The sequence below is a fragment of the Protopterus annectens genome, chromosome 9.part0 (assembly GCF_019279795.1).
Source record: "Protopterus annectens isolate FY-2018-M chromosome 9.part0, PAN1.0, whole genome shotgun sequence".
NCBI classification, from domain to species: domain Eukaryota; kingdom Metazoa; phylum Chordata; order Ceratodontiformes; family Protopteridae; genus Protopterus; species Protopterus annectens.
The window spans coordinates 1,528,332,060-1,528,347,643 of NC_056743.1; the positions used below are offsets into that span (position 1 = coordinate 1,528,332,060).

The 15,584-nt window shown below is 39.9% G+C and overlaps 1 protein-coding gene across 1 annotated transcript in view; it reads right to left on the reverse strand.

Annotated features, from left to right (window-relative positions):
- Positions 1-13,231: 13,231 nt before the first annotated feature.
- Positions 13,232-15,584, reverse strand: part of LOC122812161 (zinc-binding protein A33-like) — a 209,813-nt gene continuing 207,460 nt past the window's right edge. Inside the window, exon 6 of the mRNA XM_044084482.1 lies at positions 13,232-15,471. Within this exon, the coding sequence (XP_043940417.1) occupies positions 14,927-15,471 (545 nt within the window). The 3' untranslated portion in view covers positions 13,232-14,926. The remainder of the gene's footprint in view (positions 15,472-15,584) is intronic.

A 15,584-nucleotide genomic window follows, 5' to 3' on the forward strand; every position in this document is an offset into this window, starting at 1 on the left:
TAAGTTGATCCAAAGCATTGGAATTGATGATTTCCAGAAAACGTTGAGCAAAAGAGTTGGTACATGAGTAGCTTTCCCAGTTAATGGTAGGCTAGTTGAAATCACCCATTATTAGAGTGTTGGGTTGTACCTTAATATTTTCCAGTGTATCAAAAAAAGAGGAGTGGGAATCCTGGGGCATGGTGGGGGGGTCTGTAACAAGCTACAATCTGGATTGCGCTTTTGCCCAGAGTTAGTTGAACTTGGATAATCTCGGATGCATTATGCTGAGCAACTAGCTTGGAGGTGTGGATATCCTTAATGAATATGGACACGCCTCCACCTTTAGTGTTTCGGTCCGGGTTTGGTGGCCGAAAGGTGTGGTATGAATTATAGCCTGGTAATGCACGGGTGCTCTCTGGAGCTTTGAACCAGGTCTCTGTCACTGCACAGATGTCAATGTTCGCCATTTTAAGGAGTGCCTCGAGTGAATGCATTTTGAGGTTTAGACTTCAAGCATTGAGTAGCATTACCCTCAGATTTTGCTTGCTTGTACCTGTTACTGTGGTGAACTTGTCATTTGAACCTTGCCTAAAAAAGGCACTATAGGGGTGGCAAGAGCTTTAGCCAGTATCCGGAATCCCAAGGGCGACAGGTGCAGGCCATCTCTGGCAAAGCAGCGTGGTCTGTCAATCATGTCATCCCAGGCAGACAGATACTGGATTCCCTTAGAATGAAACCAGAAGCTTAGCCAATTGTTAAAGTCAATCATTTTGTCCTTGTACTGTGGTGTCATTCTGGGTGATGGCCGGATGCTACTCAGGGCTAGGGTCATACTGGCCTGGGCTACAAGATCAGAGAGCTCCTCCATGTCTCTTTTCATGTAGTCCAGGAAGGTACGTCTCAGGTCATTCACACCAACATGGACAATGACAGAGTCATATTTGTACTTGTTGTGGAGTGACCTGAGTGTGTGCGTTATGTGGCGGATCCTGGCACCTGACAGGCAGCTGACAGTAACTTTTTCCTTGTTTAGCCTGGTGAGTGGAACATCAGTGTGCCTGACTATAGAGTCACCTATGACTAGAGTGTTGGGTACGTTATGCCTTATGGGCTGTAGTTGAGTGGCACACTGAGTATGTGGGCTATGTGTCATTTGGGTTGTGCTGGGGGGGGGGGTGGAGGTTGCTTGCATTTCTGCTTTGGAGGTCTCTGTTGTTTGGGCAGATTATTACTGAGAGCCTCCGCTAGTGTAGGTGTGTGTTTTGTGGTTCTGTGTGTGTGTGTGTGTGTGTGTTTTGGTGGTGTAGGTTTTGAGGGACTATGTGATATAGGACTGTGGGTATACTGTGTACTATATTCCTGTAAGTACAGTGGATATAAAAAGTGTACACACCCCTGTTAAAATGCCATGTTTTTGTGATATAAAAAAATGAGACCACAATAAATCAGTTCAAAATATTCCCACCTTTAATGTGACCTATAACCTGTACAATTCAGCTGAAAAACAAATCTGTTAGGGGAAAAAATATAAAAAATAAAAAGCATAGAATAAGCTGGTTGCATAAGTGTGGACACCCTTAAACTAATACTTTCTTGAAGCACCTTTTGATTTAATTATAACATTCAGTCTTCTTGGATCGGAGTCTATCACCATTGCACATCTTGACTTGGCAATATTTGTCCATTCTTTCTTGCAAAAGTGCTCCAAATCTGTCATATTGTGAGGGCATCTCTTGTGCACAGCCCTCTTCAGGTCACCCCACAGATTTTCTATTGGATTTAGGTATGGGCTCTGGCTGGGCCATTCCAAAACTTTAATTTTCTTCTGGGGAAGCCATTCATTTGTTGATTTGGATGTATGCTTGGGTCATTGTCGTGTTGAAAGTTGAAATTCCTCTTCATCTTCAGCTTTCTAGCAGATGCCTGAAGGTTTTGGCCCAAAAGTGACTGGTATTTGGAACTATTCATAATTTCCTCCTCCTTGACTAAAACCCCAGTTCCAGTTGAAGAAAAACAACCCCAAAGTATGATACTACCACCACCACCATGCGTCACCATGGGGATGGTGTTCCTTTGGTGATGCAAAGTGTTGTTTTTGCTCCAAACTTACCTTTTGGAATTGTGGCCAAAAAGTTCAACCTTGGTCTCGTCAGACCATAACACATTTTCCCACATGCTTTTGGTAGACTTGATGTATTGTTTTAAAACTTTTAGCTGGACCTGGATGTTTTCCTGTGTAAGAAAAAGCTTCCATCTTGCAACCCTACCCCATAGCCCAGACATATGAAGAATATGGGAGATTGTTGTCACATGTAGCACACAACCAGTACTTTCCAGAAATTCCTGCAGCTCCTTCAGTGTTGCTGTAGGTCTCTCGGCACCCTCCCTGACTAGTTTTTGTCTTGTCTTTTCATCAATTTTGGTGGGATGTCCAGTTCTTTGCGACATCACTGTTGTCCCATATTTTCTCCATTTTTTGATGACTGTCTTCACTGTGCTCCATGGTATATCCAATACTGTGGAAATGTTTTTGTACTCTTCTCCTGACTGATACCTTTTAACAATGAGATCCCTTTGATGCTTTGTAAGCTCTCTGCGAACCATGGCTTTTGCTGTAGCAGGCAACTGAGTAAATGTCAGGAAAATCCTACTAGGACAGCTGAACTTTATTTGTGGTTAACCAGACTATCTTTAATTGATGGCAGGTGTATACCCAAGAAGACTGAGTTCTGTAATTAAATCAAAAAGTGTTTCAACAAAGTATTAGTTTAAGGGTGTGCACACTTATGCAACCAGCTTATTGTACTTTTTAAAATTTTCCCCCTAACAGATTTGTTTGCTTTTCAACATCAATTGTACAAGTTATAGGTCACATTAAAGGTGGCAAAAGTTTTGAAATGACTTATTGTGGTCTCATTTTTTGTATCACAAAAACCTGGCATTTTAACAGGGGTCTGTACACTTTTTATATCCTCTGTATATTTCTGCTATATGGACTGGCATGGCTTTCATATTTTCCTAACACACATACACAACTGCATGTACATCCAATAACCTTGAAATTACAACTGCAATTATGTAATATCTCACTGTTTGGCACTGTTATGCTCTGCTTACCATCATGCAAACTCTGTGCTCATCAGTGTGCACCTCTGAGCACCTCACTTGAATGACGGTAAGCAGAGCACAACAGTTTCAAACAGTGTGTGAACTCCCAATAAACATAATATCTGGAATTGATGGGAAACCATCACTATCCATTGCTCTTGATATGTGGTAGACATGGCAGGAGTTTGCAGAGAAGGTGTCAGCTTTACGGTACAGACATGGGGTGTCCAGGAGTCAAAGATTTTTATTGGACTCCTATTTAAAAAACACATTGCCAAGCTTCTGCATGGAGACTATTCTGGCTCCCAGTATACGGTGGACGCTTGGGATAGTTTATCCCGGGCTGTATCCAGTGCCACACTATCCTGCACATTGGTGACCAATGTAGGCATCATTTCAGTGACCTATGGCAGAGGAAGAGGGATAGCCTCAATGCTTGAATTGAGGAATTTAGGACTGTGGACATCCCGCACCTGTGTAACTGTCAACTACAGAGAGTACTTGTAATACTTAAAAGCTGAATATAGGCAAGACTGGTATTCCTAATAGTATTCTGTTCTGTTTTTTTCTACACTTGCCAGGGAGTGGGAGGTCAGTGTCTGAACCCATGGGGATAGATTGGAGAGGATGAGGGATGCATGTGGTACGTATGCAGTAGAAGATTAGTGCTATTGTAGCATTAAAAGTTAGATAGTTTTTTTGGTATTTTATAGAATTGTATCAAATTGAGCATGCATATCTTAACTGTAAAAGCAAGTATGCATGCATTAGTCTGTAGCACAAATCAAGAGTACAATATTCGACTTTAGTCAGAGGTTGTGGGTTCAAATACCACACTTCCCAACTATACAATAATGTTAATTCTTCAATTATAGTTAAATTAAATTAAAACCTCTATACTAGTGGCACAAATGTCCTGCTGTAAACTGTAGTCTGTATAACTGGAACATGCATATATGCAATATGTGCAATATATGCACATGTCAAGGAGTACTTGCTGCAATCTGTAGTATAGTGTGCATCTGTTAGGAGCTGGTACTCTTAACAGTAAACGTTATCTGTTAGGAGGTTTTAGTCTTAAAAGTAAAAGTTAAGATAATAGAGTCAAATAAGTGTATTAATGCATTGACTCTCACATATGAAGGTACTAATCTTATCTCTTTTCTTTTCTCTGACTACAACCCTTCTCTCTCTTTTTTATTTTATTTTTTTACTTTTATTGCATGCCATCAAAATGTGTCCATGTCATCCATGTGTACCACATCACTAAATTTTCCACTGCACAGTGGGTTAGTCCTACCCCACAGGATCTGCCTGTCGTAACTCCACCAGCTCCAGCACCATTTGTCTAGCACATGTGGGAGACAACCTGGCAGCACTGCCTGTGTTGCCCCTGCACTAACTGCCCCCTCAGGTAGTCCTGCCCCGGTGGCTGGTCCAGTGGCTCCCTCTGGGAGCAGTGGCAGAGGTGATGATTTTATCACCCACACCAAGTTGCCAGGGATGGTGTGTAGGGTTGTGCACTGCACTGTTGGTGCATACCTACACTGGCTGGACAGGTTGATCTTCCTCATTTTACATAGTACCAAGAGGAGGAGGAGGAGATGTCAAGCACTCCAGCCAGAGGTAGAGTAAACTGACAGTGATGGCAGTCCAGTGTGTGAGGATTCGATTGTCACTGTCACCCAGCTTGAAGACCATGGGTTCAGGATGTCCCCACCCTCACCCTAATCATGGTGTCCCTCAATCTTTTCTGTACATCAGTGTCCTTCTCTCTTGTCTTGTTTGTCTTGCTGACTGCAATTTCTTCCTCACCTACACAACTTAACTGGCCCAGACATTTCTACATCCCTTCCTCAACATTCCTCTCTCTCTCTCTCTCTCTCTCTCTCCAAAAAAATGGGCACCATTGTCCCATATATAGCTCTCCATTCCACACATGGGTCTTCTTGTCACACTTGATTCAGTCCAATTGGTTATACAACATGATTGTGTTGTGGTTGCCCCTCTCTCTTGAGATGACAGTCCAAATTCAGTTAATATTTTCCACATATGTTCACTTTATACTGTTAAAGAAATGTATAACTATGGCTCTTTCCTACTTGCCTCCTGCACATTACTGCCCTGCTTCCCCCTTTGTTATTCCTCATTCTTGCTCCTCATTTCACCACCATCCTATCTACCCATTTCACCTCTTTAAGCCATTTTTGCACAAAGGTACACATCACACATCAGTGAGCAGCAACGCTCAAAGGCAGCAGTGTATTTACAAGTATTTAAAAGTATAAGATACAGTGTCAGTGTATTTAAATGTATTATATACACCTGTATTCGAACCCAGTACCATCCGGCCCCAACAAAGAATGCATCAATGCATTAACATGTGCTGCCACAGACTCAGTTTAGTAGCAAGTGCATTTCATAGACTCAGTATTAACTGTCAGACTTTAGCAATGTGGCTTGCATTTTTGCATTGTTTACCTACATGCAAACGTGTATCTCGCACGCATATGCAATTTGGTAATTGTTATACAAACCCGCTACTTGCTGCACTATGGAAATGTGCATATTATGCTGTATTACTGCTGTTTACTTTCCATTCCCTGTGTATGACATAAAACTACATGTGTAAACATTACAAACTGAGGGCTCTGTCTAAAAATATGTCACATATTTACAAAACATTCATCTGTTGCCATCCCCTAAGCACTGCAACCCTGGTGTCTCAGCACTTTTTCCACACATTTATCAACCAGAGTACAAAAATATCAACTATTGTGTGCTAGAACTACAACTATTGACCCATATACCTAAAAACATGTGAATCAGTGCTTCTCAATTACCCTGTTCAAGTGCAACCTTGACTACTGGTTGGGTGATTGTAAAGTCACCTCTACGGTGGCACCTATGTCCCTCATTGACAGGGCCAGTTGGTACTGCTCACAAAAAATGCTCTGCTTACAACAACCATCCAACTATGCTTAGTAATGATACTTGTGTTTTTAAACAGCTAGGTTTCTAAACACCATAGGGCCATTAGGATAGTAGTCTCCTATGTACATATGAAGCTATGAGCTTATGCAGGTCTCCCAACATTTTGTCTCTCACATGACCTGCTGATGTCATCTACTATAAGTTCACTTGCAGTCTCGTAAAAGCCAGACTTTTGCTGTGGCACTTGTGTAACATAGTGTGTTCTGTAGTCTGTATACTTAGGTAGGGGTTCTGTTCTCACTTCAGTCCACTGGGCATATGTGTGTGTATCTAGCCAGAAGATCAGAAGTGTGTATCCTGCAGTTACCATTCCAATACCATGAATTGACAGCATTTTGATACTTGCACATGCCTACAGATCCATTTCATGCAGGCCTATCAACTTCTTTGCTCCAACATGCACTGCTGATGTCATCCACTAAAAGTTGACTTGTGCCATGGTGCTTGCATAAAGTGCTGAGTGTAATATGTTTACTTAGATAGGTAGGGGTTTTGTTCTCATTGCAGTCAATTGGGTGTGTCTGTCTTCATAGCAGAAATGTGTATCCTATAGTTACTGCTCCAATACCAAGCACTGACAGTATTTTGATTCTTGCAGTTGCCTACACATCCATTTCATGCAGCCCACCCAACATGTGTGTGTGTGTGTGTGTGTGTGTGTGTGTGTGTGTGTGTGTGTGTGTGTGTGTGTGTGTGTGTGTGTGTGTGTGAGAGAGCTGTTTCTTGACATTACAGAAAGCATTTTACACCACCATGTGGGACACTGTTATATTCTCCTCAACAGACACTGCTGATGTCATCACCTATAAAGTGTTGTCTGAGAAACTCCAAGTTAGACTTGAGCTGTGGTGCTTGAAATAATTACTGGGTTCTGTAGTCTGTGTACGTAGGTAGGGGTTCTATTCTCACTGCAGTCAACTGTGTGTGTGTGAGCTGTTTGACATTACAGAGAGCATTTTACACCATCATGTGGAGCACTGTTGCATTCCCCTCAACAACAGACACTGCTGATGTCATCAGCTATATTAGAGTTTTGGATATGCACTACCCCATTCCCACCAGGGCAGGATCAGAGATTGGCCTGTAGGCCAGGCAGAAGTCACCTCATCTTATAAAATAAAGATTACAATAACATGGCTTTTAATCTATCCACATACACCATGAAACGGTTTGTAGGCCCTGTGTTATCTTGCTGAGAAAACCCTGTGCTCTCTCCAGCTGCTACATGTGTCTGGTGAGGTATGTGAAAAAGAGAGCATTATACTCTATTAATGTTGTGATGAGGTTTGACTACAGTACTGCTGTCATGCAATCCTAAGATTTCAATATGATGGCATGACTTATGATCTATATAACATGGGCTTTCAATATAGTATGGACACTTGGTGGTCAAAGTTCAGAGTGCTATTTACATGTGTTCCCAGCACTTGCATCACTGGGTTTCTGCATAGCAGGACTGTTTCCAGTGCTGTTATTTACATGGAATTCCATTTTTCAGATGGACAACATTACAAACACACATTTCTGCATTTATTTGTAGATTGCGTGCCTTTGTCACCATTCAGTTGTGCGTGTTAGCTTCTCTTGTACTATGTTATCACCATTGGTAGACTCAATGATTGTACACAATATGCAAGAATCAGCAAACTTGGTAAGCCAAAGGCCATATACTTTAGCCTGAACTGTTGAGAAATAGAGATCAAACCACAAAGGGCCAAGCGCAGATCCCTGGGGTTTGTCAGTGGTGACAGCTGTACTGGTACAGGTTGATTCACCAACTTTCACATGATATGTTCTGTCAGTGAGCCAATTGGTTACCCATCAACTGACGAAAGGGTTAATCCCCACCTTGGAGGTTTTTTCAATGATACCTGCATGGGAGATTGTGTCAAAACCATAGGCAAGATCATGATTGGCAGTGTGCACTGTCTTACCTTCCTCCAGGCCTATCAGATGGAATCAATGGGCTTTGACAACATCACAGATCACTTATGGCATGACTCAGCACATTCACTTTCCTGATACAGTTAAATGCACAATTCAATACACCCTCCAAATGGCTTATGTTCCCATACAAGGGTGTACATCAACATGCATCCACCTGAGATGGGGAGAGAGCACCTGATGCATGTATAGAGAAGTCCATACTCTCCCTGATTGTGAGGTAGACCAACATGTCATCATGGACTGCTTCTAGATGTACACTAGTAATATTCCAGGTATGTGCAACAGACTTGTGCAAGTTGCTAATGCTACATCAAGTCCATTACATCTGATAGATGTCCTAAAAGAGGTCATTGGGGACATGCATGATGCCAAAAGTATCATCTTGTGAAACTTGACCAGGTAAAGGCATTTGATGCAAATCCACACTGAGGTATTCAATCAACACTGTCATATGTGGCCATAAACATCTATATCACCAAGTGGGTAGACCAGTGTATCACATATGTGGCATCTCACTATGCTGAAATGCGTGACAAGACCTATATGTCAGGTCCAGTAATAGTTTGGTACATCAGCTGTATCTGCTAGGCACTTTCCTGCCCATTAGTTAACTGATGGACATCACAGATTACATGCACATGCTGTGTCCAAACATCTGCCTGAAGGACTACAGATTGTGGACAATCATTGACTCCAACTGTGATATTAGTATAATAAAGACAGTATTACATACCAAAAACTGCTGCCACAGCTATGTCAACACCTGTATTGACAAGAAACATGGAGGGATTTGTTGAATCAGGAAACAAACAAACCACCCAAGTAGGACAAACTGTTGAAAAATAAAACAACTGAGCATAATTCGAACTTCCTGGGTTGGTCCAACAATACTTCAGCAAACTAAAAAAGTTAAAAGCAGCATTTGTTATTTTAAATAAAAAGGTAGCATTTATTAAGCGTTAAACATAAAATCCACTTTTCGTTAAGCCACAACAGAAAAGTGAATGTTTACAAAACCAGGGTTTAAATTCCCCTTGTAACTTGTGGTTTTCAAGAGCCAATGTTATTGGTTGTGTAGCTGTTTAAGTTGATGTTAGTGAACTCCTTCCCTTCACAAATACTGCATTACTAATAGATGATATAACCATTAACCAAGTATTAAAATACAATAAATTCAAACTTATATCATCAGTGAATATACATGCTAAAACGGAAAAAAGCTACTTAATTTTTCTTTCCATTTTCCTGATGTTTTGTTCCTCAAAAATCTATTAAAATAAGTAAACACAGAATAATCAGCAGTTATAATACATGGAGCTGACGTAAAGCTGCTTGTAAATGTGGTTTTTGCAAAGCCTGCCTTTTTATACGGATGCATAATATATTTGAACACCCACTCACCAAGATAAGTTATTCCTTTCAAGGTTTTGCCGCATGTACCAGCAAGAACATTGTATATTTAGCCATCTGCAAGGCATGCTCCTCCTACTATGTAGGTAAAACAAATAGGGCTTTTAAGGAATGGATTTTATGCCATCTAACAGCCATAAGAAATTGAGTAGCTACAAATACCCTGTATCAGCATATTAGGGCAGAAGAAAATCACAGTTTCAAATTTATGGCTCTAATGAAGCTGAACGAAAGCCCAAGGGGAGGTGACATGAGAAACAGAACAGAGGTGGAAGAGACCAAGCGGATTAAAGAATTGAGAGCAGATAAACCACCAGGCCTTAATGGAATGGTACCTCTAAAACCTGTTCTGAAAGAACACAGCATAAACATAAAATGTAGAAGCAGGAAGAGGGAATAAGCAGAACTTATTCCTGCTACTTTGTAACTTTGGAGGACAACCACCAGAGGGACCTGTCTCCATTAGCCATGGAAGAGGAACCACCCCTGAACAGCATGACTGGTTGAACAGTTTTGCTTTTATGAGAGTGAATAAAGGATATGAAGAAGGTTTTACCAAAAGAACTTATCCTACGTTCTCTTCATTTGTTTTGTCTTTTAAGAGTTTTATTAAATCACAGATTTTATTGTGTCTATGGTGGTACGTCTGCATTGTTTTCTAATTTGGTTCTTTTTTGGCAAAAAAAGTATGTACTTATTTTTTGTTTCATAGGTATTCTTTCTGTGGAATATACATGACTGTCTGATGGTGTGGAACACCAATCAAGTTGTTACACCAGGTGCATGTGTGCTACCTGTTCTGCTTTTGTACATATTACATACATAGGTGTTTGACAACATTAATGATATGCATGCCATTAATGTTTGACAGCATTAATGGCATGTATAGTGAACTGTTCCATATATATATATATATATATATATATATATATATATATATATATCATGCACACAAGGCAGCTAGCCTGTATTGCCCATACTGTTGCATACAGGTATAGCAGTGTTTTATTTATTTTACTTTTATTTTTATTTATTTTACATTTGTTAACTGGGCTAGTCTAGCTGGATATATTTCCATTTTCAGTAGAGGCCCGGGGAGAAAAGCTCCAAAGTGTCCCTCATAACATCTCCTGTGGATATTACAGTGGCAGGTCAGTGTGCCTAGTTACCCTCATAGAGTGTGGATGTATCATAATAGTTGTTCAAGTGTGTGTGTGTGTGTGTGTGTGTGTGTGTGTGTGTGTGTGTGTGTGTGTGTGTGTGTGTGTTTGCAGCCTTATTTCTTATCACTCCACATCACATAACTTATGTCTGTGGCATGGGATTAGTGGTGGTATTATTCTGATATTGTCCATGACTGTGGTTGGTTCTTATAATGTTTGCCATGATCCTTTACCTGTGGCCACCTTGCTGGAGACTTCTGCTGAGAGTACACTCATATTCAGTTATATCAGTTTGCACAGTGTCACAATATGCACACTACCCCAATTGTATGCCAGATCTCTGATAGATGTCCTTTGCATTATTCATGTAAAGATGCTTATCTCACGCAGACATCCATCCTCCCCATTGTTATGTCACCTTGTGTGACAATCGCAAACAACACATTTTCACTGTACAGTCTGTACTGTGCCATATAGATATGTGCTTAGTGTTGCTGCTGCAACTATCCTCCATTGATACGCCCTCCTCTGCTGTACATGAGGGTGTTTCACCTGTCCTCTTTCCCTCTGTTCATTCCTACAATTCATTTCTGTATCCTTACTCAGTACACACACTTCCCCTGAGTGATCATTTTACACAGCAGTCCAAGTCCTGTTACAGATCATTAACACAGATTCAATACAGAATGCCAGGAATAGGATATCATAGTATTCTGCACTGTAGGTACACTGTCCTGTACTGTGTTTGGACCACATACTTTACATTCATACCTCTCAAATGTCCATACATTCCCAGGATGTCCAGATGTTTTATTTATCAAATTTGTGGCTTTCTGCCATATCACTTGGATGATCTCTGGACTGATGTGACTCACTATTACATACATATGACTGCATACCTCTCAATTGTCCTGATTTGTGCAGAATGTCCAGTTTTTGTCACATAGTTTTGATCTTTTCCCTCATAATATATTGTGTTCTGGGAAATCATTGGCATATCACTGCCAAGTGAAGTCAGAAATTGTTGCCTGACATTGGAGTTTCAAGCTATGTTCTTCAGAAAGTTTGCTAATGTACAACATATTTATTCTATCAACTTTCTAAGTTTGTAAGTGCAATATTAAAAATCTGTCTCTATTTTGGGTCTTTGTCTCCCCATTATGTATGCCTTTGTCCACATATCTTGCTCAAAGAAGATGACAATTTCTTTGTGTTTCATTATACCACGTCTATGGCAAATATGTCCCATTTTCTGGTTAAATGTCTCTGCATTATGTTGGCCTTTGTGGAGATGGGATGCATAACAGATTCACAGCTATCTGTGAAGCTTTGGTGGTCATTGTGGTATTCCACTCAAATCTGCGGACCATAGGTGCTCTACTTTAAAGAGAATTGTATCCACATTCACTTACATGCTTTCCTGGCTGGCAACACTGCTGCTAGCCATGAACCAAACTTAGGTACACCACGTGTCATTAATATGCATTGCGAGCAACTGCTCACCATGCACTGTCACGCAAACATGTAAACTCCACGTAGGCTTTGTGCAAAGCCTACACAGAGTTTACTGAATTCTGGGGCTTATCCATCTGTGCAGATTAGTATATAACAGAGTAACAGGAAGAAAGACCCTAATACTGTATGGTCAAACACTAACATCTGTAACTGGAAATGGCAAGGAAGCATACATTGCAATAAAAACATTAATGTAAGCCAATCTGCTGCAAGTGATCGCTTGCTTGTAGATTGTAGCACATTTGTTCAATACCACTTGCCCTAAATGGCAAGTGGCCTTAACTCTTATTACAATTAAGCTCCAATTAGCCCAATCCTACTTAATCACCTAACCATCTGACCAGTTTACCCTAGTGCACAGTATAGCCCTACCATTTCCCTAACTCTAACCTTAAAACTTCCACCTGGTCGCTAAACCTATCCTGGATCCTCACTCCCTAAATCTAACTTTAAAACTCCCCTCCTATTTCCTGAATCTAAAGTCTCCATTTGCTGCTTAAACCTAAACTCTGCTACCCACGCTAAATCTAAAATCCCCCATTGGTCCCTAAGATCAAAACTCCACTCCTTTTCCCTAAACCTTAGACTCATTTCTCCACCCTAATCCTAAAGCTCCAAAACCCTGAACTCCTCTACCTCTCTTTAAAAGTCAAAGTCTCTGTGGCACAAAGTGTAAGTGCAGTGACTTTAGATAAAGAACACTGATGGTAAAGGGTTCAAATCCAGCTACAATTTTATTCCTATGTTTCTGAAGACAGAGGCAATCAGTAAATCACCCCTATATAAATCAAATTTGTGGGTCACATTTGGTTTGCACGGCTAGGCTTATAAGGTGCCTTGTGGTCATTAGCCTAGTCTCCACCTATGAACCCTAAACCTCCATTCAACTCCCTAACATAACCCCCCTCACACACTTTATAAACTTAAATCCCATCCTAATTGCTGTCTAAAAACCTCAGCTACACTTCCACACTCCCACTCCCTCCCCAGGGCTACTACACTTACCATTCTCAGAGTTGAATAATGTCACACACCTGCCACCTTGCCTGAACTCATCATTCAGGTTTGAACATGAGCTGCAGCCTGTATGAGCTCCAAAATGCACAAGTCCCTGGTTGCAAGAGAGTGGTCTTTGAACATCTGGGATTGGGTTGTTTGTGTAACATGTGTAAGAATATTCACACTAATTCTTCCCAACTTTTTTCACTATATACTATAATAATGTCTAAGCAATTGCTGCTAAAAATCACTAACCATTTTTTTACTTATGTTTCTCCCTACCAGGTCTTCCATCTGTTCCTCTGGTTGTCATGTCTGCACCACCTGGATCTCTCACTTATTCCTTAGCAGGCAAATCTTGACATAATTCTGCCATTGTGAGGGCCTCTACTACTTATGGAGTTGATCTTGCAGTACTATTTCATGGTATCTAATAATAGCTTGACAGTTTATCTTTGCTGCTGTCAGCAAATACTTGGTCAGTATTACTTATATTGTGAGTATTCATGTAATACTGTAAAAATGTGCAAAAAGGATGAAAATAAATTATGAAATTATGACAATATATGTCACAGAAAACATTTCACTACAAACCTTCAGCAATCCTGAAGAAGAAAAAAGACAGAGAAAAACAAGCCAGTCTTAAAGATACTCATTACCATTTTATAAATAAAATGTGTGATAAAGAATTAAGCTATAATTCAGTCTTTTTAAATATTCATTGTGTACATTTGAATCATACACTGATAATGTATTTCAAGTGAAATGCATGAACACTGTATATACAAACCAACAAACACATATGCACATTTATATTTCGGTTTGTTTCTGTCCTATCAGCTGAAGCCACTCTACTTCTCATTTAGAGACCCAGTCATACATTAGTACCTGGGAAAAGAGCAGGGTTGTATCTGTCCATTGCTAATAGCTACTAAAACAAATTCGGTATTAATGAAGCTTGTCTCACAATAACACAATGAAATCAATGATCAAAAAGTTGTACTGGTGATGATTATAAAGGAAAACAAGGCTCTCCCACTAGAATGACAAAATCAGTCAATATTGCCATTAATGTTTCATCGTATGCTTTATACGCATAATTATAAACTTCTAGCAAGGCCAGGTCTGCTTTATCATAAATTAACATAATGAATAAAAATATAATTTAAATATATAAACGTGATTTTTCAATGTCTTAAAATAAACCTTTTTGGAAATGACAAGAAGAAAGTCCAAAAGCTTTCAATTAATAAATTTCATTTCACTTTACTGTGATGAATTATCTTTTGTAAAACCTTAGACTATGTAGTTGAATCTAGTCACCGAAGAGCCTTTTATGTCTCAGCATTAAGAGATGCAGCTTTTTTACCAGCTTTATGGATGTTGTCTTTGGTGTGTTTCATCACTTTCACAGGATAGCTCATGGTTATGTGGCCATACATGTCACCATCAGTGAAACTAACCAGCATGAAGTTTTTTTTTTTTTTTTTATAAAAAAGTGATAATGCTGTGTAGCAATCCTTGAATTTATCCCATTTCACTGGCTGCATCCAATATTTTTGTAGCACTTACCTCACAGTTTATACCAGTAACATCCTACATAGTTTTGTAGGGGAAAACAACACTGTCTGTTTGCCTACAAAATGCTACATCATTATTACGTTGTTTCCCTAAAACACAGCAGTATACAACAGCATGAAATAAGTGTTACTTAGAACACTACTATATTGCTTCATTATTACCTAACTAAAATGGATGTAGCTGTCACAGTCTTCAGAGGTATGAAAAAGAATTCACATCCAATATTTCTAAAGACTGAGTGCAAATATTTTCAGTGGTTCTGTGTTTTTAATCCCATCAATCATTCCAGGACTGAAATAAGGGTACATTTTCTCTGTGAAGGAATCGTTAAAAGTGTAGAGGTGTTCCATAGTATGTGCATTATAAAAAGATACAAGCCCCCTTTCATAGTCTAGGTATACTCCAATTCTTCTGGGTTTTACTTTTGGGGTTAACTCAATGTCTATGTAGTTAGAAGCTAGGTATTTTTGTTCATCTCTTAGAATCAGAACCCAGAATCCTTCTTGTGGTGACAGCATAAAATCACCTTGCCTGATTACCGATTCCCTGGCAACGCCCACATCCCACTTTGTTTTCTGTCCAACATCTACCTCCCAGTAGACTCTTCCAGATATGAATCCTTCTGATCCAAGCACTGACAGAGCAGGATTAAATCTTTCTGAGTTGTCAGGAACCTCCTGCCATGTGTTACTGCATTTAACACGCATGAGATCTTTTGAAAATGTCAAGCAAGGATGGGCTGTCATTGGGTCCAATATTATGGGAACAGGAACTGCAAAAATAAAAGATAAAAAATACTAGTGAGTAGGGTTGTATCTCTCCATTGCTAATAGCAACTAAAACAAATTCAGCATTAATAAAGCTTTGTATTGACAAAACTTTCAG